The sequence below is a fragment of the Pan troglodytes genome, chromosome 12 (assembly GCF_028858775.2).
Source record: "Pan troglodytes isolate AG18354 chromosome 12, NHGRI_mPanTro3-v2.0_pri, whole genome shotgun sequence".
Taxonomy (NCBI): Eukaryota; Metazoa; Chordata; class Mammalia; order Primates; family Hominidae; genus Pan; species Pan troglodytes.
The window spans coordinates 23,495,123-23,516,933 of record NC_072410.2 but is presented as its reverse complement, the minus strand read 5'-3'; the positions used below and the strand labels follow the sequence as shown (position 1 = coordinate 23,516,933).

Sequence of the window (21,811 nt, the reverse complement as noted above, 5' to 3'; positions counted from 1 at the left end):
TGAGAAAAAGGGATGCAGGGAATAACAGCTGGAATTTGAACCACATCTGACTCCAAAAATGTTTTCTTACACAACTCTGCTGCCTTGACAAGATGGCAGATAGATACAATGCCGTCTAGTGTAGCTATGTGGCTACCTGATCTCCGCTGAAGAAAACTAAATGACAGCACCATACCCAACCCTAGAACCTACAAAATGTCCCCTTACAAAACAGACACTTAACAGGAAATTCTTTTTCCAAAGAAATTGTAGTGGTATCAGAAAACAGGTAAATTTTGAAAAGTTTCAAACTTCTCTGTATCAGCCCAGGAATCCGATCAGTTCTAACAAGCGAGGTCAGGGACAGATCTAGCATGTCTGCTTTCTTTTTCTACAAGTGTTTCAAATAAAAATTTCCCAGAAAGACCTAACCATGAGGTCCAAAACTATCTCAATTTTCAAGCTAAATAAAATTTCCCCCATTCATCCATCTACAGTGCCTAGTCCAGATGCTACACATACACATCCAAGAAATAAGAAACTAGTGGAATCACCTAGAAAACTTTATGGTCACTGCTGGTATCCACACCAGAGCTTTGAATTTGCAATCACTGCTGTAACTGTAATTTTTAACATTCAGTGTGATGAGAATTGGCTTCAATAATTCTCTCATTTTAAAGATAAGAAGCCAAACAGTCACAAAGGAAGTGACTGGCCCAAGATCATTAATTAATGGCAGAGTCAGTACTAGTACCAAGCTTTTCAAGCTCATGGACTAGTGCTCCACTATGCTTCCACAGAACACAATGTTGGGAGCCTGAAACCTGTATGTTAAGTCAAAATTGTATGTAATTGTCATAGGCCACGACTACACAGAATTAACATTCAAGATTTTTGTGCAAATTCAAAAATGTCTTCCCCACCAAATAGTATTCTCTTAATTTGCAAATACTGCTGATCACACTGTAATAATCGCCACACATCAGCATATCCTTGATGTAACTTTAGCAGTATAATTTAGTTCTTGCGTGATAAACATGAAAGAACCTACTTTTATTTCCAATTCCAAAAAAGTCAAGCTCCTTTGAACCCTATTGTTAAAATAAGATATATATACATAACTATTTCCTTACATAATTAAGTCAAATTCATATGGAAGTATTAAAATATAGTAAGACTTTTTGAAGCTCAGACCACTTTTCAATTCCTAGCTATACATTTGAACACATGTAATCCACAGCTAATCTGGGAATGAACTCATAGACCAGAGTATGATTAGTACATTGTAGCAGTTCAATCACTTGGGAACCTTCTCTGTGTCAGGAACTCTTATATTTTAAATAAAACAGTTTCTACCTTTGAAGGTCTCAAATTTTGTGGAAGATGAGGAGAGAGACACATAAAGTACTTTCAAAAATATAGTAAAGGGCTGGGTGTGGTGGTTTACACCTATAATCCCAGCACTTTGGGAGGCCAAGGTGGGCAGATCGCCTGAGGTCAGAAGTTCAAAACCAGCCTGGCCAACATGGTGAAACTCTGTGTCTACCAAAAATACAAAAATTAGCTGGGCCTGGTGGTGGGTGCCTGTAATCCCAGCTACTCGGGAGGCTGAGGCAGGAGAGTCGCTTGAACCTGGGAGGTGGAGGTTGCAGTGAGCCAAGATCGCACCATTGCACTCCAGACTGGGCAACAGAGTGAGACTCCATCTCAAAACAAAACAAAACAAAATATGGTAAAGGGTCAAGACCAAGGTATGTAGGCTGGGCACAGTGGCTCACACCTGCAATCCCAGCACTTTGGGAGGCTGAAGCAGGAGGATTGTTTGAGCCAGGAGTTCAAGGCCACCCTGGGCAACATGGAAAAATCCCATCTCTACAAAACATACAACAATTAGCTGGGCCTGGTGGCATGTGACTGTCTGTAGTCCTGGCTTCGTGGCAGGCTGAGCCAAGAGCCTCTCTTGAGCTAGGAGGTCGAAGCCGCAGTAGGCTGTGATCATACCACTGTACTCCAGCCTGCACAACAAGACCCTGCCTTAAAAAAAAAAAAAAAAAAAGACCAAAATGTCCGCTTGCCATACTATTTGGATGGCAAGGGGACATTCTGACCAGCTTCAGAAAAAAAGTGAGAGAGTGGCCAGGGAAGGAATCTTGGAATAAAAAGTACAGCTAGAGAAATTAAGTGACTTACCTTAATGGCCTTTACTTCTTGGCAAATCATTTTCAGTAAAGAAATCTGATCTTCTGCCCATCGAGGTGGTGTTTCGGGAGAATACTAAAAAAAAAATAAAAATAACAAAAGAGCATTTAAAACACTTAGAAACAATTTCACAATGAAACGATTCCATTCTTTCCTGTTTACCTTGTAACTTTTACTTGGTGATAGTGAATATCTGGTAGGAGACGGTGTAGAATGTTTTCTTTCTGAATCTGCATTTCGCAAAGAACCATTTGTATAGAGAGGACCTCCTTCACTATAGGCTTCGAGTTCCTGCAGGACTGACTTCAGCATCTCTTTTACAGACTCCAGGGGCACAGGCAACTAAAAATAAAAGACATTAATTAAGGGCTTTCATTTGCAAAAAATTCCAAAAGTAAAAACTCTAAAATGATATATTTTATCTTATTTACATTTTTGTCATTTTAATAAGCACTTTACACTTTAAATAATAATACACGTGAAAGTGTTTTTTAATTATCTTTTTTCTTTGTTTTTCTGCTGTTTTGTATTATTATTTTTATTTTTTTGTCTTTATTCTATTTTTTTCTTCATGAACACAGAAAAGTGTTGTACAATCTAACATCTTCTGATTCTAAAGTCCATGCTCTTTCTATTACTTCTGTTAACCATGATAATTGTAGAGGAATGTTAACTTGGAAAGCTTTTCCAAGTGAACAAAATAAGTTACTGATGTTTTCTAACTGATTTTCAATGGTGACAGAAATACAGATGCTACAATACACCAGACAACATAAATCCTAATAAAAGAGTAGTAACACAAATTAATCAACAAAACGCTCAGAAGACTGAACATAATTTAACATCATCATGACAATCTCAAACAGCTGACAGCAAGAAAACAAGGGCGTTCATAATGGCTGATGAGGATGAGAAGAAATGCTCTTAAGTTGTCAGCAACAACTTTCGATTTCAGCAAAGTTCATTAAGAATTAGTCCTGAGGTTATAATATTTGTTTTGATTACACTGCTAAGATAACAAAATCAATGTCTTATCTTAGAAATCTTTTCTAATTCCCCAAGAAGTACTTTTTAAGAGCATATACCTAGATTCCCAAGTTTAAAAAGACACACCAAACCTAAGACAAAGCAAGCAAATATAAGCATTTAGATACACACATCCCTTCTGTGCATTAATAGCAACATATTACTGAGTATTTTTGAAATTACCAAAATATAAGACCAACGCAAAAACATTGACCAGTGGGTTATCAGTAAGAACGTACATACAACAACCTGCTACTTACTTTCTTGACCACTGAAAGATTTGAATCACTGTCATCTATAATCTTTATTAGGTAGTCCCTGGTCTTTCTCAGATAATTTTTGCATTCTTCTCGTTTTTCAGGAAAAATGGCATCATTTTCAATGTCTTCTGCCTTCCTGTGAAAAATCTATACAAATAGTGCTTTTATGAAATCATTAGCTTTTTAAAACAAAAAACTTTCAGCTTGGCCACGCATGGTGGCTCATGCCTGTAATCCCAGCTACTCAGGAGCTGAGGCACAAGAATCGCTTGAGCCTGGGAAGCAGAGTTTGCAGTGAGCCAAGATTGTGCCACTGCACTCTAGCCTGGCCAACAGAGAAACCCCGTCTTTTAAAAGAAATAATAAATAAATAAATAAAACTTTTAGCTCAAGTACCGCATCTACTTACCAGTGCAAGATTCCAATAAGAAACAACACTTTGTATAGATTCAAAAGCAGTCACAGCATCTTCTATATTTCCATGTATTGCATCCAATATAGCAAAAGTTATGTGTGCGTCTTCTTCATATTCAACAATTTCTGATGCCTAAACGCACAGAATAGTTTTTAGTCAAATTGTTTATACTCAGAATATAAAACCCAAATGATTTTCCAAAGATTTTATATGATCTTAAGAGACAAACATCTCATTACTCTTCTCTGTCATATCTTATCTGTGAGAGCTAGTGAATTTAGAAAACAAGATTACCATTAAATAACAAGGCAATTAATTTAAGCAGTTTATAGCTCCACTTCTTTGTTTATAAACTGGAAATTCCCATCTCCAATAAATTTATAAAGGAACTCTGTTACCTGAATGTCTACACTATGAAAATGTTTAAACAGAGGATCAATAGGTTCAGGAATACTGTTCTTCTTTATTATCTTCAACAATGGCAAAACTTTCTTCCAATAATGAACACTTCTCCCTATGTATTGTCGTTGATCATAAAAAGAATTAAGACCGCTGCCCTAAAAAAGAAAGTTAAAAGCACACAACTTTAAGGAACACGCATGATTAGATCTAAAGTTCATTTACAAGTTGTAAGAACTGGCTAAAATTTCAAGTCAAAACCAAATGGTACCTCAATAGTCATTTGTTCAACTTCCAAATACTGTAATAACTAAACCACCTTAATACCAGTGAACTCACTGCAACCTCTGCCGTGCAGGTTCAAGCAATTCTCCTGCCTCAGCTTCCCAAGTAGCTGGGATTACAGGCACCTGCCACCATGTCTGGCTAATTTTGTAGTTTTAGTAGAGTTTTTTTTTTTTTTGTATTTTTAGTAGAGACGGGGTTTCACCGTGTTAGCCAGGAATGATCTCGATCTCCTGATCTTGTGATCTGCCCGCCTCGGCCTCCTAACGTGCTGGGATTACAGATGTGAGCCACCGCACCCGGCCTCTACACTCAACTTTTAAACACTTCTAATGATACCACCCTAATGTAGCAATCCCAACTACTTTTTAACAGTTGCCATTTTTAGATAGCTGAAACCTGCCTCTTCTGTAGTGTCAGTTTGTTCAAAAGGCTGACCATCTACACCTAATGGTGACACAAAACAAACCTTAAATATTTAGAAAGATCTATAATGGTCTTACCTACAAAGCCTTGTGCTAATTTGTTTTTAATTTTCAGGCTGAATAATTATCAGAACTTAATTATTAAGGAATAACAGTAACAGCTCAGCTAATATGTAACATTCACTGTGTGCCAGGCATTGCTCCTCTAAGTGCTTATATTTAACTACATTAACTATTTTGCAGCAATAAAAAACACATCTGTCATAATATGACCAAGCTGCTGTTTTCAGAACAAAAAAACTTTCAATAAAAAGTGCATGATTTTAAAAAATTAAGGTAATGTTCTTTAAAAATGCTTATACTTTAAAACTCACCATTTTCTGAAGGCATTTTGCCCAATGTACAAGCAGAGCAGGTTGAAGGCCATGTTTTTCCTGGGCTCTTAGAGTGTTTATTTCATGCTGAACTACAAGTCTCAATTCTGCTGAGTTTCCAGGTCTAAAAAATAGTTCAATATACTAAAATTGCTTTCTAAATACACAGTTCAGCGCTTACATACATATATGTTAATGGGTCACATGACAAATTAAATCTTCACATGAGGATTAAATCCCTGGTAAAACCTACGCACGAAGTGAAAGCAATATTTTTGTTTTACTACTTACAGTGCTTTTCTGTGAATCAGAGTACAAACCGCATCCCACCAAGACTTTTGTCTTTCTGTGCAAAGCTGTTTACATACAGGAAGGGGCAGGCATAACGGCTGATAGGAGCTGTGGTCAGAATTACATTTCTCCTTTAATTCTAAGTGGCTGGTATATACTACTCCAAGGAGAAATACCTGTTTTATTTAAGGAAAAGTTAAGTTAGAAAAAAAAATTAAACAAAATTCAGAATATTTAATTTGTTAAAATCTTTGCTTACTTCAAGATCTAAAATACATATTGATTCAGGCGCATTTGTTTCAAGCCTTGAGGTTTCATGGGGCAAATGATGGAAAAGCTGTTTTAGCCATTTTCGGATTCCAGGTAAAGCAGGCAATGAATTCCACTGTAAGCCAAGCCAAGTAAGGTGCTGAAGACTACCATTATGTGCTCGAATAGCACCTGAAATAAAATTTAAAAATTGGCTTAAGGGTTTGAAATTTTTCTTTGTGCCATTAGTTTTGCCAACATAAACAATTCACATTATATATATATCTTAATTATATAACTGCTTTTCTATATCAAAGCTGGAGGGAATTCTATGTTAGGCAAAATCTCATGTTCTTATTAAATGCATTCTCACTTGATTATTTCTAGAAATTTTAATAAAAATAGTAGTGATGAAGAATGTTTAAGTCCATCTTAAAAAATGACACTGACTAGAACTCAATAAACCAAAATCAACTGACAAAAGCCAAATAAAGAACACCTAACCTAATAAGAAACCCCAAAACAATGGGTTTTCCTTTAAGTCATTAAAGCAATGGAACACCACTACATTAATCCATTGGTACAGTAAAGAAATCTGTTTTTCTACAAGAAAGTCAATATTGAAAAGGTTATGTGCAGTCAGGAGTTCGAGACCAGCCTGGCCAGCATGGTGAAACTCCATCTCTACTAAAAATACAAAAAATTAGCCGAGCACGGTGTCACGTGCCTATAGTCCCAGCTACTTGGGAGGCTGAGGCAAGACAATTGCTTGAACCTGGCAGGCGGAAGTTGCAGTGAGCCGAGATTGCGCCACTGCACTCCAGCCTGGGTGACAGAGCGAGACTCTGTCTCAAAAAAAAGAAAAGAAAAGAAAAGGTTATGCGCTTCTGGAAGCATGAAGAGGTATAATCTTTCCGTCATTTTGGCAATTTGCAAGACTTAAAGATGTTCATGTCCTTTGTCTCAGTAGTTCTGTTTTTAGGTATCTCTATGGAAATAACTTGCAATGAAGACACTTTTTGTTGAAGTTTTTATCAGAGTATGATTATTAACAGTGGAAAAGTTGAGAAAACTTGGATGCCCAATAACAGAAAGTAGCAAGAAAATTATGACTACTTCATAAAAAAGATTATATTGCCAATAAAAGTGATATTTATAGTTTTAATACAGAGACTATGGGAGAGAATTCATGAAGGAAGCAAGATAAATCATACATAAACAACCATTTAGATGAAAAATATGGCCAGATGCAGTGGCTCATGCCTATAATTCCAACACTTTTGTTTTTGAGACGAAGTCTCGTTCTGTCGCCCAGGCTGTAGTGCAGCAGTGTGATCTTGGCTCACTGCAACCTCCACCTCCCGGGTTGGAGTGATTCTCCTGCCTCAGCCTCCTGAGTAGGGACTACAGGCACATGCCACCACCCCCGGATAATTTTTGTATTTTTAGTAGAGATGGGGTTTCACCATGTTGGCCAGGATGGTCTCGAACTCCTGATCTCAGGTGATCTGCCCGCCTCGGCCTCCCAAAGTGCTGGGATTACAGATATGAGCCACTGTGCCAGGCCTAATCCCAACACTTTGGGGGGCTTAGGCAGGAGGATCACTTGAGCCTAGGAGTTGGAGACTAGCCTGGGCAACAAAGGGAGACCCTGTCTCTACCAATTAAAAAAAAAAAATTATCTGGGCCAAGTGGCATGTGCCTATGGTACCAGCTACTCAGGAGGCTGAGGCAAGAGAATCCCTTGAGCCCAGAAGTTCAAGGCAGCAGTGACCTACGATCACGCCACTACACTCCAGCCCAGGTGACACAGTGAGACCCTGTCTCAAAATACAACAAGGCTGGTCGTGGTGGCTCACTCCTGTAATCCCAGCACTTTGGGAGGCCAAGGCAGGTGGATCACCTGAGGTCAGGAGTTTGAGACCAGCCTGACCAACATGATGAAACCCCGTCTCTACTAAAAATACAAAAAATTAGCCGGGCATGGTGGTGGGCATTTGTAATCCCGCTACTTGGGAGACTGAGGCAGTAGAATTACTTGAACCCGGGAGGCAGAGGTTACAGTGAGCCGAGATCGCACCACCGCACTCCAGCATGGGCGACAAGAGCAAAACTTGGTCTCAGAAACAACAACAACAACAAAAAATACATGCCACCCCCACAGCACCACATTCAAACTCCCCCCAGCCCAACCCACACACAAAATGAATACAGGAAAATATTAAGTCGTTATTTCTGGGTAATAAGATTATGGGCAATTTATAAGAATTAAGACGGAGACCATTTCCTCTGAAACATATAACTTACCAACATCGTATCTAGCCAAATCTTCAAGCTCTGGTTCTTGTACATCAATGTTTCCAATATCATCGCTACCAAGAAAAGATGTATCCTTAGGTGACTGACTAGAAAACAGAGCATCATATAACACAGACTGCCCGCTTTTGTTGGCAAAAGTTTCAACAATCTCTTTTAAAAAATCTTGCTTGCCACGACTTAAGTTTAGCAACATATGCCCTGAAAAAAAAATTTAAGTTATTTCCATCACTTTAAAAATACAGATTGTATTTGCTCACGTTGTCTCATTTGTACACCCAAAGGGGAAATAACATGATTATTGCAGACCTAACCCTCCAACCCAAAAAATACAGCTGGACAACAAAACGGGTGCTTATGTAGCAAATGAAAAGAGTACAGGTTTAATATTCTCAGTATCTACATAAGACAGCAGAAGGGGTAAAAAAGACAGGAATGTGTATGAAAAATGCCAAACATATTTGCATTTTAGATGAAAAGGTCTGGATTTAAGTGGCCATAGGAGAACCGGGACAAGCTCTTATTCTCTGATCTGATACACTGATTTCTGAACCTGGCTGATCAGAATCCTCCTTTAAACAGCTTTTAAGAATTATTTCCAGCTGGGCACGGTGGCTCATGCCTGTAATCCCAGCACTTTGGGAGGCCAAGCTGGGTGGATAATGAGGTCAGGAGATCAAAACCATCCTGGCTAACACAGTGAAACTCCGTCTCTACTAAAAATACAAAAAAAAAAAAAAAAAAAAAAAAAATTAGCCGGCCCTGGTGGCTGGCGCCTGTAGTCCCAGCTACTGGGGAGGCTGAGGGAGGAGAATGGCGTGAACCCAGGAGGCGGAGCTTGCAGTGAGCCGAGATCACGCCACTGCACTCCAGCCTGGGCGACAGAGTAAGACTGTCTCAGGAAAAAAAAAAAAAAAGAATTATTTCCAGGCCTCGTTCCCAGAGATTTTTATTCCATAGGTTTACAGTAAGCAATCAAAAAATCATAGTCTCGGATAAAATACTGATACATGCTATAACACAGATGAACCTTGAAAACCTTGCTAAATGAAAGAAGCCAGTCACAAAAGACCACATACTATATGATTCCATTTATGTGAAATGTTCAGAAGAGGCAAACCTACAGAGACAGATGAGCGGTTGCCAAGGCTGAGAGGTTTGGGTAAAATGGGGAGTAACTGCTAACAGGTAAGGAATCCCTCATGGAGTGATGAAAATCTTCTAAAACTGACTGTGGTGACAGTGGTAATACTCTACGAACACAGTAAAAGCCACTGAACTGTACACTTTAAATGGGTGAAGCGTATGGTACATGAATTATATTTCAATTGAACTTTTTTTAAAAACCCTCCTTCGAGTTAATTCTGCTGGGCTATTAGGTTTGGTTACCACTACACAGTTGTGTCTCAGCACACTTACAGAGGCACCCTCGGGATGCCCAGATCAAACACATAAAAAAAAAATACAGGCAATTTTCATCCAACTGTGACACCATGCAAAGGCACTTATGAGAGCCCTGCAAGGGTAGAAGGAAAAGAGAAAAGGAAAAAAGTAGAAAGTCACTTTAAGGACTGAAAGCCTAACTCCCACAAAAAAAGTGGGCTATGGAATAAAAGAGCAATGTGAGCTTTGGCCAACAGCCTAACTATACACCAAAGCTTGTAATAACCTTGATTTAATATTACATCTTGCTCTTTACAAAATTCATCCAATTTTATATCAAAACTGCTCCTTATAGAAAGCATTATGTTTCTTCAGTTCACTGCTTGATTCAATGGCCATCTAACTACCTTAAAGTTTGTATCTTAGCAAAATCACAGGTAATATGCAACAGACCTTTAGGATTCATCCCAAGCCAAAAATGGGGGGGAAAAATCCACAAATTCCAAGAGCCTAATATAAGGTAAGTATATATCTTCTATCTTCCTCACTATGCTCTCAGCTCTTTAAGACAGATCCGTATCTTCTTCATCTTTATATCCCCACAGCAGTGTTTTTAGAATCAGCTGGTGTTAAATGGTTAGCAAATCAATAATTATACTTAGTTCAGGAAGTGACTAAATATTCAGGCTAGAGGCTCTAGCAGCCAGATGAAGAAAGAGTTAAGAAATCCTCTCCACATAGGAACAAACAATATCAAATATTCATTTTTTTAAAGAATGTGCTATTTCTTCGCATCTCTTCCATACCTATTGCTCTTAACTGATACGGCGAAAAGAAATAATTTTGACAAATTATCTCCTGGACAGATGAAGATTTTATCATAAGATATGCCTTAACAGAAATTCCTTTTTCTTTTTAAATTAAATTTGTTTAATATTACTATTACCTGATTGGCTCAGTCGGTCACAGGCCATCATTTCCAGGAGATTTTGTCTAGCTTCACCTTTTATTAATTTAATCTTTGGTCTTGGAACCTAATAATTTTAGAATCAAAAATCTTAATTTGATGATACCCATACTTCTAATAGTAACATGGTCTTATCTATTACACTGTACTTTTTTTGATAATGAATAAACAGTTAACCATTAATTAAACTGAATTGGAAAAGACTGCAAAAACTGGGAACCAAGGAATTTATATAACCTATGAAAAATAGGCCAGGTACAGGTGTGGTGGCTCACACCTGTAATCCCAACACTCTGGGAGGCCAAGGTGGGCTGATCACTTGAGGTCAGGAGTTCGAGACCAGCCTGGCCAACATGGTGAAACCCAGTCTCTACTAAAAATAATAAAAAAAAAACAAAGAGCCAGGCGTGGTGGCACACACCTGTTAATTCCAGCTACACGGGAGGCTGAGGCACAAGGATAGCTTGAACCTGGGAGGCAGAGGTCGTAGTGCGCCGAGACTGTGCCATTGCACTCCAGCCTGGGTGAAAGAGCGAGACTCCATCGCAAAAAAAAAAAAAAAAAAAGAGGGGCCAGACATGTTGGCTCACACCTGTAATCCCAGCACTTTGGGAGGCCAAGGTGGGGGGATCACTTGAGCCCAGAGTTCAAGACCAGCCTGAACAACATGGTGAGACCCTATCTCTAAAAAAAGTTTTTTTTAATTAGCCAGGCGTGGTGGCACACACCTGTGGTCCCAGCTACTCAGGAGGCTGAGGCAGGAGGATCACTTAAATCCAGGAGGTCAAGGCTGCAGTGAGCCATGATCATGCCACTGTGCTCCAGCTTGGGCGACAGAGTGAGACCCTATCTCCAAAAAAAGAAAAAAAAAAAAAAAGCATACACAGAGCAGCTCTGAGAAATTAGTTTCTACTAAAAGCACATTCATGTTACATTCAGAGAAATGGAAAATTTAATTACATTACTTTTCTACCCTGCATAAATAGGACAACAGCAGATGTTGTCCTATTTGAGTAGATATGACACCCTACTTTAAAAAGTACAGGTGAAATGACACTTGGAAATGCCACATTGTAGATAACACATTTTCAGAGTATGGATAATAGGGGATAGCACTAGAATAAATGGGACAACCAGGAAATTAAAGAGATCCTAATGCAATAACCTATGGGGAAAAAAAAAGCATGATGAATAGAATGGCGAAGGGAAGACGTGACAGCTGCCTTCAAATATTAAAATTATTTTATAAAAGAAATCATCAAAAGAAGAAACAAGACCAACAGGTAGAAGGCTTGAAGAATATTTTTATTCTATATAAGGAAGTACCAAGAGCCAAACCACCTAAAGATGCACTGGGCTATCTTGAAAAGTAATGAATGTCCATCACTGAAAACGTCCAGTCATAGGCAATGCCCGCTTACTAGAAACATGCCAAAAGTAACTATATGGGTGACTAGAGCATCGGCTTTTAATTCTATCACCACTTTCTTAATTGGTGGTGGAAATGTAATTTGATACAACCTCTTTAGGGTTAGATATTTGGCAACAGCTCTAAAAATTATAAATGCACAGATATACTTTGATACTGCAATTCTTTCAGGAATTCATGGCACAAGTTAATCATTGCTAAATTACTTGAAGTAGCATTAAAAAAAAAAGTAAAAGCAAGCTAATGTCCTGGCTTTAGGACCCTGGTTTTAAAAACTCCAAAACTACAGTACATCCATACAATGGAATAATATGCAAGCATCCAAACTAATGAGAATGCCCTTTATATATACAGACATGGAAACATCTCCAAGATACAGTTAATGGAAATAAAGTAAATGCAATGTTCACATGTTTTCCTCCTTCTTTTAAAGACAGGGGATATATGTGTGTTTACTTGGAGATGCATAAAACATTTCCTGAAGAACACACAAGAAAGCAATAACATTAGTTTCTTTGGGGGTGGAGAAAGTAAATAACTAGGGAACAGAAAGGAGTCTTCATAGCATATTCTTAAGAGCTGCCAGAATTTTAAACCATGTATATATAATTCTTTCCAAACATGCTCATTTTTCAAAATATATGATTTATGAACCTAAAAGCTTCTGATTTTGAATTTTAGAAATATTCGTATCGCCTATCCTTTTACTCACAAGTTTTCCAAACATCATGTCAGTTTGTCATCTATATGTTGAAAAGAGCACACAAAATAAGAAACAAAATGTTGACATCATTCTTTTTGTTTTGAAACTGACCTCAATTCATAAACCTGGCCTCTTTTACAAAATTATTCAACAGTTGAATCTGTGACCAGTTAATTAGTTGTGAATCCACTCAATCAAATCATCTCAATTCACTATTTCCTTTTTTTTTTTTTTGAGATGGAGTCTCGCTCTGTCGCCAGGCTGGAGTGCTGCAGTGGCACGATCTCGGCTCACTGCAACCTCCGCCTCCTGGTTTCAAGCAATTCTCCTGTCTCGGCCTCTCAAGTAGCTGGGACTACAGGCACCCGCCACCATGCGTGGCTAATTTTTGTATTTTTAGTAGAGATTGGGTTTGACCATGTTGGTCAGGATGGTCTCAAACTCCTGACCTCAAGTGATCCGCCCGCCTCAGCCTCCCAAAGTGCTAAGATTATAGGCGTGAGCCACCATGCCTGGCTATTTCCTCATCTTAACTAAAAGGTTTCAAGATACTTTGTTAACTACCTAGCTGCAATGCAGATGCACTTACTAGAACCACAGTATTCCTCTGATTAAGAGTCTGAAAATCTTGCCATAAAAGTTAGCCAATTCTTACATACCCAAATGCCAGCACATAACCTACATTTTATGCTTATAATCATTTGATCATTAAGCTTTAAAATAAACTGATCAAATAAAATACAAGCATCTAAGATGTTTCTATTATATATGCATTCTACAGAAATATGTGGTAGTTAATAAAGACTGAGGTAGGTATCTCTGTGCTGAAGTGGAACAATGAGGAAACATTTAGAAAAGCAAGGCATCTGGCAATAGGTAAAGCACACCCACATTGAGGCACAATATTTTTTAAAAGCAGAGAAAGAATGTATTGCACATTTGCATATGCAAAAAATATTTCTGAACCCAAGAAACTCCTAACAGTAGCTGTCATCTAGGAAAGGAGACCTGAGTGAATGGATTAAGAGGGAAACTAACTTTTTATGATTAAAAGTTCACAGTCAGGTGTGGTGGCTCATACCTGTAATCCCAGCACTTTGGGAGGGCAAGGCAGAAGGATCACTTGAAGCCAGGAGTTCAAGACCAACCAGCCTGGGAAACATAGCAAGACCTTGTCTTTACAAAAAATTTAACAATGTAGCCAGGCATGGTGGCAGGCACCTGTAGTCCCAGCTACTGAGCTGAGGCTGAAGCAGGAGAGGATCACTTGAGCCCAGGAGTTCGAGGATGCAGTGAGCTATGATCATGCCACTGCACTCCAGCCAGAGCAAGAGTGAGACTCTGCCTCCTACATATCAAAAAATTTTAGGCTGTGCGCAGTAGCTCACACCTATAATCCCAGCACTCTGGGAAGCTTGAGCCCAGTTCAATGTTACGGTGAGCTACGATTACGCAACTGCACTCCAGCCTGAGTGACACAGCAAGACTCTAATAGACACACAGACAGATAAATTTTAAAGTTTCCATTAAAAATAAGAACTATTGGCAGGGCGCAGTGGCTCACGCCTGTAATGCCAGCACTTTGGGAGGCCAAGGTGGGCGGATCATGAGGTCAGGAGATCGAGACCATCCTGGCTAACACGGTGAAACCCTATCTCTACTGAAAATACAAAAAAATTAGCCAGGCGTGGTGGTGGGTGCCTGTAGTCCCAGCTACTCGGGAGGCTGAGGCAGGAGAATGGCGTGAACCCAGGAGGCGGAGCTTGCAGTGAGCCGAGGTCGTGCCACTGTGCTCCAGCCTGGGCATCAGAGTGAGACTCCGTCTCAAAAAAAAATAATAAAATAAATAAAAATAAGAACTATCAGTTACTTGAGAATTTCTATAAGAACCTTTTAATGTTTGTATTACCTAGTGAACCTCACTAAATCCATTAATTTTCACTAATCCATTCCTTATGAACACGGAAGTTTCTACTGAGCAAATATTAGCACTTAACATGTAAACTGTCTATCAACGGTGTTTTTAAAAGATTTACAGGCCGGGCTCGATGGCTCATGCCTGTAATCCCAGCACTTTGAGAGGCCGAGTCGGGTGGATCACGAGGTCAGAAGATTGAGACCATCCTGGCTAACATGGTGAAACCCCATCTCTATTAAAAAATACAAAAAATTAGCCAGGCATGGTGGTGTGTGCCTGTAATCCCAGATACGTGACAGGCTGAAGCAGGAGAATCACTTGAACCCAGGAGACACAGGTTGCAGTGAGCTGAGATTGCGCCACTGCACTCCAGCCTGGTGACAGAGTGAGACTCTGTCTCAAATAAAAATAAAAAGATTTATATTAGGCAGGGCATGCTGGCTCACTGCCTGTAATCCCAGCACTTTGAGAGGCCGAGACGCGCAGATCACCTGAGTTCAGGAGCTCAAGACCAGCCTGACCAACATGGAGAAACCCCGTCTCTACTAAAAATACAAAATTAGATGGGCGTGGTGGTGTGTGCCTGTAATCCCAGCTACTCGGGAGGCTGAAGCAGGACAATCGCTTGAACCCGGGAGGTGGAGATTGCAGTGAGCCAGATGGCGCCATTGCACTCCAGCCTGGGCAACAAGAGCAAAACTCCATCTCAAAAAGAAAAAAAGATTTATATTAGAAGGAGGGGCCTTCTCTAAAAGTAATTAATCCTTTTTTTTCCCTCCCCAAGCAAAAAATCCTTCTCTAAAATTAATCATTTTTCTAAGCCTGGTTTAATGCTTTTTTGGAAGACTGCTTATTTCTTTTCCTTTCAAAAGTTATGCAAGCTCATTAAAAAAAAAAAAAAAAAAAAAAAAAAAAAAAGGCCAGGCATGGTGGCTCATGCCTGTAAATCCCAGGACTTTGGGAGGCCGAGGCAGGTGGATGACTAGGTCAGGAGATTGAGACCATCCTGGCTAACACGGTGAAACCCCGTCTCTACTAAAAGTACAAAAAAAAATTAGCCAGGCGTGGTGGCAGGTGCCTGTAGTCCCAGCTACTCTACTCAGGAGGCTGAGGCAGGAAAATGGTGTGAACTCGGGAGGTGGAGCTTGCAGCGAGCCAAGATCGTGCCACTGCACTCCAGCCTGGGTGACAGAGCAAGACTCCGTCTCAAAAAAAAAAAAAAAAAAAAAGGCCAGGCGCGCCAGGCGCAGTGCCTCGCGCCTGTAATCCCAGCACTTTGGGAGACCAAGGCAGGTAGATCACGAGGTCAAGAGATTGCGACCATCCTGGCCAACATGGTGAAACCCCATCTCTATTAAAAATACAAAAAATTAGCTGGGCTTGGTAGCACGGGCCTGTAGTCCCAGCTACTCAGGAGGCTGAGGCAGGAGAATCACTTGAACCCAGGAGGTGGAGGCTGCAGTGAGCCGAGATCACGCCACTGCACTCCAGCCTGGCGACAGAGAGAGACTTGGTCTCAAAAAAAATAAAAAATAAAAAAATAAGAAAAGGTTTTATGTTTTCAAAGATTAATAGATATACTGTTACATATACACAATACAGTCATAAATGTTATATACATGTGTTTCAATTAACATGTTAAATTGCAATCATATTCTTCTATCATAGGCTATAAAGCCATTGCCCTACGTCTACTTATTAGGATTTTGTCCAAGTAACACATCTTTTTGAATCAAGCTTTACCCATAATACGAGATTACATCTTTATCATGTTCCCAAAAATGGCAGAGTAAAAAGATCAAACTCTTCAAATTTGTCTACAAACAAATCATGGCAATGCAGGCTTTCGACAAGAGTGCATTCAACATCCCTGTTTCACCAGCCTCACCAGTATTGTGTATGCTTAGTTATTTTCCACTGTATCAAATTGACTATTTCATTTTAACTTTAATTCCACAGGTTTGTTCACATATTGTCATTACATACCAGAGCACACCTTCATTTAAAACACATCAAGACTCCGTGAAATGTCAATTGCTCCTACAAGTGGAAGACTTACCTGAAATGCTATGAGATAGCACAATGCAGCCAGCTCAGAAAGAGCTCGCCATTGAACATTATTACCATGCTGACCCATCTTCAAGAGCAGAGAACCTGCATGCATGTAGAAATGTCCTTTCATTTCTAAGAAAGTAGCTGACAGTTCATCATTTCCACCCAAAGAAGATTTCGCAGACTGAAGAGCACTATCAAAACTGTAATATGAAAATATCAAACAGATGATACACACTTACTGCACTGTGAATAATCATGGTTCATTTAATTCAAAACAAAATAAAAATTTTATTTCAAGCTTCATCTTCCACATTCAACTTCTAATAATTCTTATTCCCCATGTTATAAACTATGAATCATCTAATGCTTATTTTTATCCTGCCTACTTCCTATACTTCATGCTTAACCTCTCAAATGATGTCTTATTCCCAGTTATTTCCAGCCCTCCAATCACAGGATAAATATAAGATTAGTGATTATAGGTGCACATTTCAAAATAAACAAGGATAAAGTTGGGAGACTATTTTGTAGTTTCTTCCTGATCATATAATTTCATTATTTAATTAACAGTTGTAATTTCTCAAATTAGACATACCATTTCCAAATTATAAGTAAATAACTGACAGGTATTTGAGTATCAATACAGTAATTGCTCTTTTTACTATATAGTTCATTACAGCGTTAAATAAATTGTCTTTTTTTTTTTTTTAGACGGAGTCTCTCACTATCGCCTGGGCTGGAGTGCAATGGCACGATCTAAGCTCACTGCAACCTCCACCTCCCAGGTTCAAGTGATTCTCCTGACTCAGCCTCCTGAGTAGCTGGGATTACAGGCACCTGCCACCATGCCCCGCTAAACTTTTTAAATATTTTTAGTAGAGACAGGGTTTCACTATGTTGGCCAGGCTGGTCTCGAACTCCTGACCTCACGATCTGCCCGCCTCAGCTTACCAATGTGCTGGGATTACAGGCATGAGCCACTATGCCTGGCCTATTATTTGTAATCTATATTCTAAATTAGTTCTTCTAAATCCTAATGTTTCTCCAAATCCTCACTTTGGAAGAAAACTAAAAGCAAAAAGCAAACACTTAAACGTGAAGCATGATTTTAAAGTGGCTTACAATAAAGCAACCAGAGCAAGTGAGGTCTAAAGATCTCTGAGGGTGCTCAAAAACCCCTTCAGGGGATCCATGAAGTTAAAATTACTTTTACAATAGTACCAAAAAAAATTTATATATTACATACTCATTTTCTCATGTATGTAGAGCTGAGTTTTTTTGTTTTTGTTTTTGGAGACAGAATCTCACTCTGTCACAAGGCTGGAGTGCAGTGGCACAATCTTGGCTTACTGCAACCTCTGACTCCCAGGTTCAAGCGATTCTTCTGCCTCAGCCTCCCGAGCAGCTGGGACTATAGGCGCGTACCAACATGCCCGGCTAATTTTTTGTACTTTTAGTAGAGACAAGGTTTCACCATTGTTAGCTGGGATGGTCTCGATCTCCTGACTTCGTGATCCACCCGCCTTGGCCTCCCAAAGTGCTGGGATTACAGGCCTGAGCCACCGCGCCCCACTGAGCTGAGTTTTCTAGAGGCTTCATGACGTAATAATTTTACAGACTGAAGGAGGAAGTAAATGAGAATCTAGCTATGTTCTATTAAGCGAGACATTAAAAAGATTTACAAAAATGCAAAAACAATGACACTTTTCTGACTACTTTTTTGCTGTTGGAAAATAATTATTTTTCATAAAAAATGCTATTATTGGCCCTGCGCGGTGGCTCACACATGTAATTCCAGCACTTTGGGAGGCCGAGGCGGGTGGATCACCTGAGGTCAGGAGTTCAAGACCAGCCTAGCCAACATGGTGAAACCCCATCTCTACTAAAAATACAAAAAATTAGCCAGGCGTGGTGGTGGGCACCTGTAATTCCAGCTACTTGGGATGCTGAGGCAGGAGAATCGCTTGAACCTGGGAAGCAGAGGTTGCAGTGATCTGAGATCACACTGTTGCACTCTAGCCTGGGCAACAAGAGCAAAACTCTGTCTCAAAAAAAAAAAAAAAAAAAGCTATTATTATTAACACACAATAGGGCTTATTACATTTTTAATGGATTACATTTTTTATTTGTTTTAATTTCTAATGTAATAAACACTGACAGAAATAACCCACATACGGCTGGGTGCAGTGGCTCAGACCTGCAATCCCAGCACTTTGGAAGGCCAAGGCAGGCGGATCACGAGGTCAAGAGATTGAGACCTTCCAGTACTTTGGGAGGCCAAGGTAGACGGATCAAGAGGTCAAGAGATCGAGACCAGCCGGGCGCGGTGGCTCATGCCTGTAATCCCAGCACTTTGGGAGGCTGAGGTGGGCAGATCACAAGGTCAGGATATCAAGACCATCCTGGCTAACACAGTGAAACCCATCTCTACTAAAAATACAAAAAATTAGCTGGGTGTTGTGGTGGGCACCTGTAGGCCCAGCTACTCGGGAGGCTGAGGCAGGAGAATGGTGTGAACCCTGGAGACAGAGCTTGCAGTGAGCCGAGATGGCGCCACTGCACTCCAGCCTGGGCAACAGAGCGAGACTCCGTCTCAAAAAAAAAAGATCGAGACCATCCTGGCCAACATGATGAAACCCTGTTTCTACTAAAAATACAAAAATTAGCCAGGTGTGGGCTGGGCACGGTGGCTCACGCCTGTAATCCCAACACTTTGGGAGGCCGAGGAGGGCAGATCACGAGGTCAGATCAAGACCATCCTGGCTAACACGGTGACACTCCGTCTCTACTAAAACTACAAAAAAATTAGCCGAGCGTGGTGGTGGGCGCCTGTAGTCCCAGCTACTCAGGAGGCTGAGGCAGAAGAATGGCGTGAACCTGGGAGGTTCACAAGGGGGATAACAAAGGGCCCATGAGGCCTGATTAACTGATCTGACAAACCATCTGTCACCCACAGCCCTAAGCCACACTGTGAAACTGCCTAGGGTGGCACCAGCTTTTTATCTTCCTCAGGGTCCTCCCCTCAGGCCCCCAAGTCACCCCCTCATGGTCCAGATTCTTCCCTGAGTGACTCCATCCCCATGGTCATCTCCTCTCCTGAGCCTCCCCCTCTGAGGGCCAAGGGCTGTCCTCAGGGCCCTCCTGGGGCTTCCTGGTGGGGAACAACCTGAGGCAGGAGGATAAGCTCTTATTCAGAGCATTGAGAGGAAATTGTGAAGCTTGCAGTGAGCCGAGATTGTGCCACTGTACTCCCGGCTGGGTGACAGAGCGAGACTGTCTCAAAAAAAAAAAAAAAAAAAAATTAGCCAGGTGTGGTGTCGGGCACCTGTAGTCCCACCTATTCAGGAGGCAGAGACAAGAGAATCACTTGAACCCAGGAGGCAGAGGTTGCAGTGAGCCGAGACTGCACCACTGCATGCCAACCTGGCGAGAGCAAGACTCAGTCTCAAAAAAAAAAAAAAAAAGAAAAAAGAGAGATTGAGACCATCCTGAACCCCATCTCTACTAAAAATACAAAAATTAGCTGGGCGTGGTGGTGTGTGCCTGTGGTCCCAGCTACTCGGGAGGCTGAGGCAGGAGAATCGCCTGAACCTGGGAGGCAGAGGTTACAGTGAGCCAAGGTCGTGCCACTGCACTCCAGCCTGGTGACAGAGCAAGACTCCATCTCAAAAAAAAAAAAAAAAAAAAAAAAAGAAAGAAAGAAAGAAAAAAAGGAACCCACAAACAAAGATCTTTGATGTCCTTAAGAAAAATGTAAAAGGAACTTGTGACCAAAAAATTTGAGTATACAAAGAACACAAAATAAAACATCCTACATGTTTTCTAAAATAATCTTAAAGTTATGTTAGTTCTTTTAGATACTGCTCTTACCCTACCAATTTAGGACACTATGTACTTTTTCAAGAAAATTACCTACTCCCTGCACTCAGTGAAATGAACTTCTTTCCTTATACCAGATGGGGAAATAAATTAACTTCCAAACAAATGGACAGCCTAAACTAGCAATCAGTAAACTTTTTCTACAAAAAAGAGGAGATTACTAATCTGGCTTTACAGGCATACAATCTCTGCTGCAACCACTCAACTCCAACCCTGTAGTATGTAAGCAGCCACAGACAATACATAAACAGAGGCATGCTGTATTCCAATAAATATTAACAAAGTTCTAATCAACCCCTGCTCTAAACTAACATCTTTATACAAATCCAAGTGATGTTTTTGTTCAATGGAATTTATTTTCAAAATGGAGACACTGGTTTTCAAAATCAAAATTTAGGGAAAAAGGTAAATCACATAGTTGAGTTATTTTGTTTCTTAGCTAAAACAGTATTTTCTGAAATACCAGTGATGCTAAGTGCTTATACTAGTACATGTGAACCTAGCCATCTGATGACAGATGAACTTTAATTTTCACTCGATTATACTATTATAAAAAAATAAAATATGAAATAGCAGTTAGAACATTCATTTTAAGCTTGACTATGACAAAACTGAGTATTTAACCATAAGGCTAATTTTAATCAAGCTTGAACTATAAGAGTTCTCTAAAAAGGAAAGTCATATAAAACCAATTAGAACTTCCCCGTAAAAGAAGAAAAATAAGATTGCCTCCTAGTGGTTCACTGTATTAACTATAACTCCTAGGTACATTATAGAAATAATGATTCAGTAAAGAAGTTTAGAGCAATGAACTTACTGCAAAAAGAAAAACTGCAATTTATACTAAAGCATTCTCCTCAAAGTCAACGCACCTTTCCAGTAATTCTCTACTTTCCTGCACATCTCTAGTGGAAAGCGTAAGAAGCATAAGATTAGCATAGGCCAGCAGTAAGTCTGCATTGGTTGCTCGCCAGTCACTTTTATCAGACTCCAAACACTGTAAAGACTCCAGATATTCCTATTTTGTGGAATGAATAGTAAGTTACAAAACTTAATCAGGTGTTAAGAAATTAACCATTTTATGCCTATAAATTCCTTTTCTCACTCCAACCACGTTTGTGAAACTACATTGATTTTTACATCAACCTTATAAATGAAAACACCAAAAATATATACATTTATCATAGTTATCTCCCCAATTTTCCCATTATAAATTTAACTGATCCTGGTAAAAATTTCATTTTATAACTGTTCTACCT

At 39.8% G+C, this 21,811-nt stretch overlaps 1 protein-coding gene across 11 annotated transcripts in view; it reads right to left on the bottom strand.

Moving 5' to 3' along the window:
• LOC112204153 (ranBP2-like and GRIP domain-containing protein 4) overlaps window positions 1–21,811 on the bottom strand; it is an 81,252-nt gene that overhangs the window by 27,296 nt on the left and 32,145 nt on the right. For 7 of the 11 annotated variants that reach the window (XM_063788972.1, XM_063788974.1, XM_063788975.1 and 4 more), the window contains 12 exons: window positions 21,425–21,570; window positions 16,678–16,873; window positions 10,548–10,635; window positions 8,210–8,419; window positions 5,913–6,094; window positions 5,654–5,829; window positions 5,363–5,486; window positions 4,278–4,436; window positions 3,874–4,011; window positions 3,465–3,611; window positions 2,341–2,520; window positions 2,170–2,253 (listed from right to left, as the gene is read on the bottom strand). In XM_063788972.1, the coding sequence (XP_063645042.1) occupies window positions 2,170–2,253; window positions 2,341–2,520; window positions 3,465–3,611; window positions 3,874–4,011; window positions 4,278–4,436; window positions 5,363–5,486; window positions 5,654–5,829; window positions 5,913–6,094; window positions 8,210–8,419; window positions 10,548–10,635; window positions 16,678–16,873; window positions 21,425–21,570 (1,830 nt within the window). Of the gene's footprint in view, window positions 1–2,169; window positions 2,254–2,340; window positions 2,521–3,464; window positions 3,612–3,873; window positions 4,012–4,277; window positions 4,437–5,362; window positions 5,487–5,653; window positions 5,830–5,912; window positions 6,095–8,209; window positions 8,420–10,547; window positions 10,636–11,296; window positions 11,419–16,677; window positions 16,874–21,424; window positions 21,571–21,811 lie in introns of those variants that run through there. The other 4 variants (XM_063788976.1, XM_063788978.1, XM_063788977.1 and 1 more) reach the window with 4 other exon arrangements.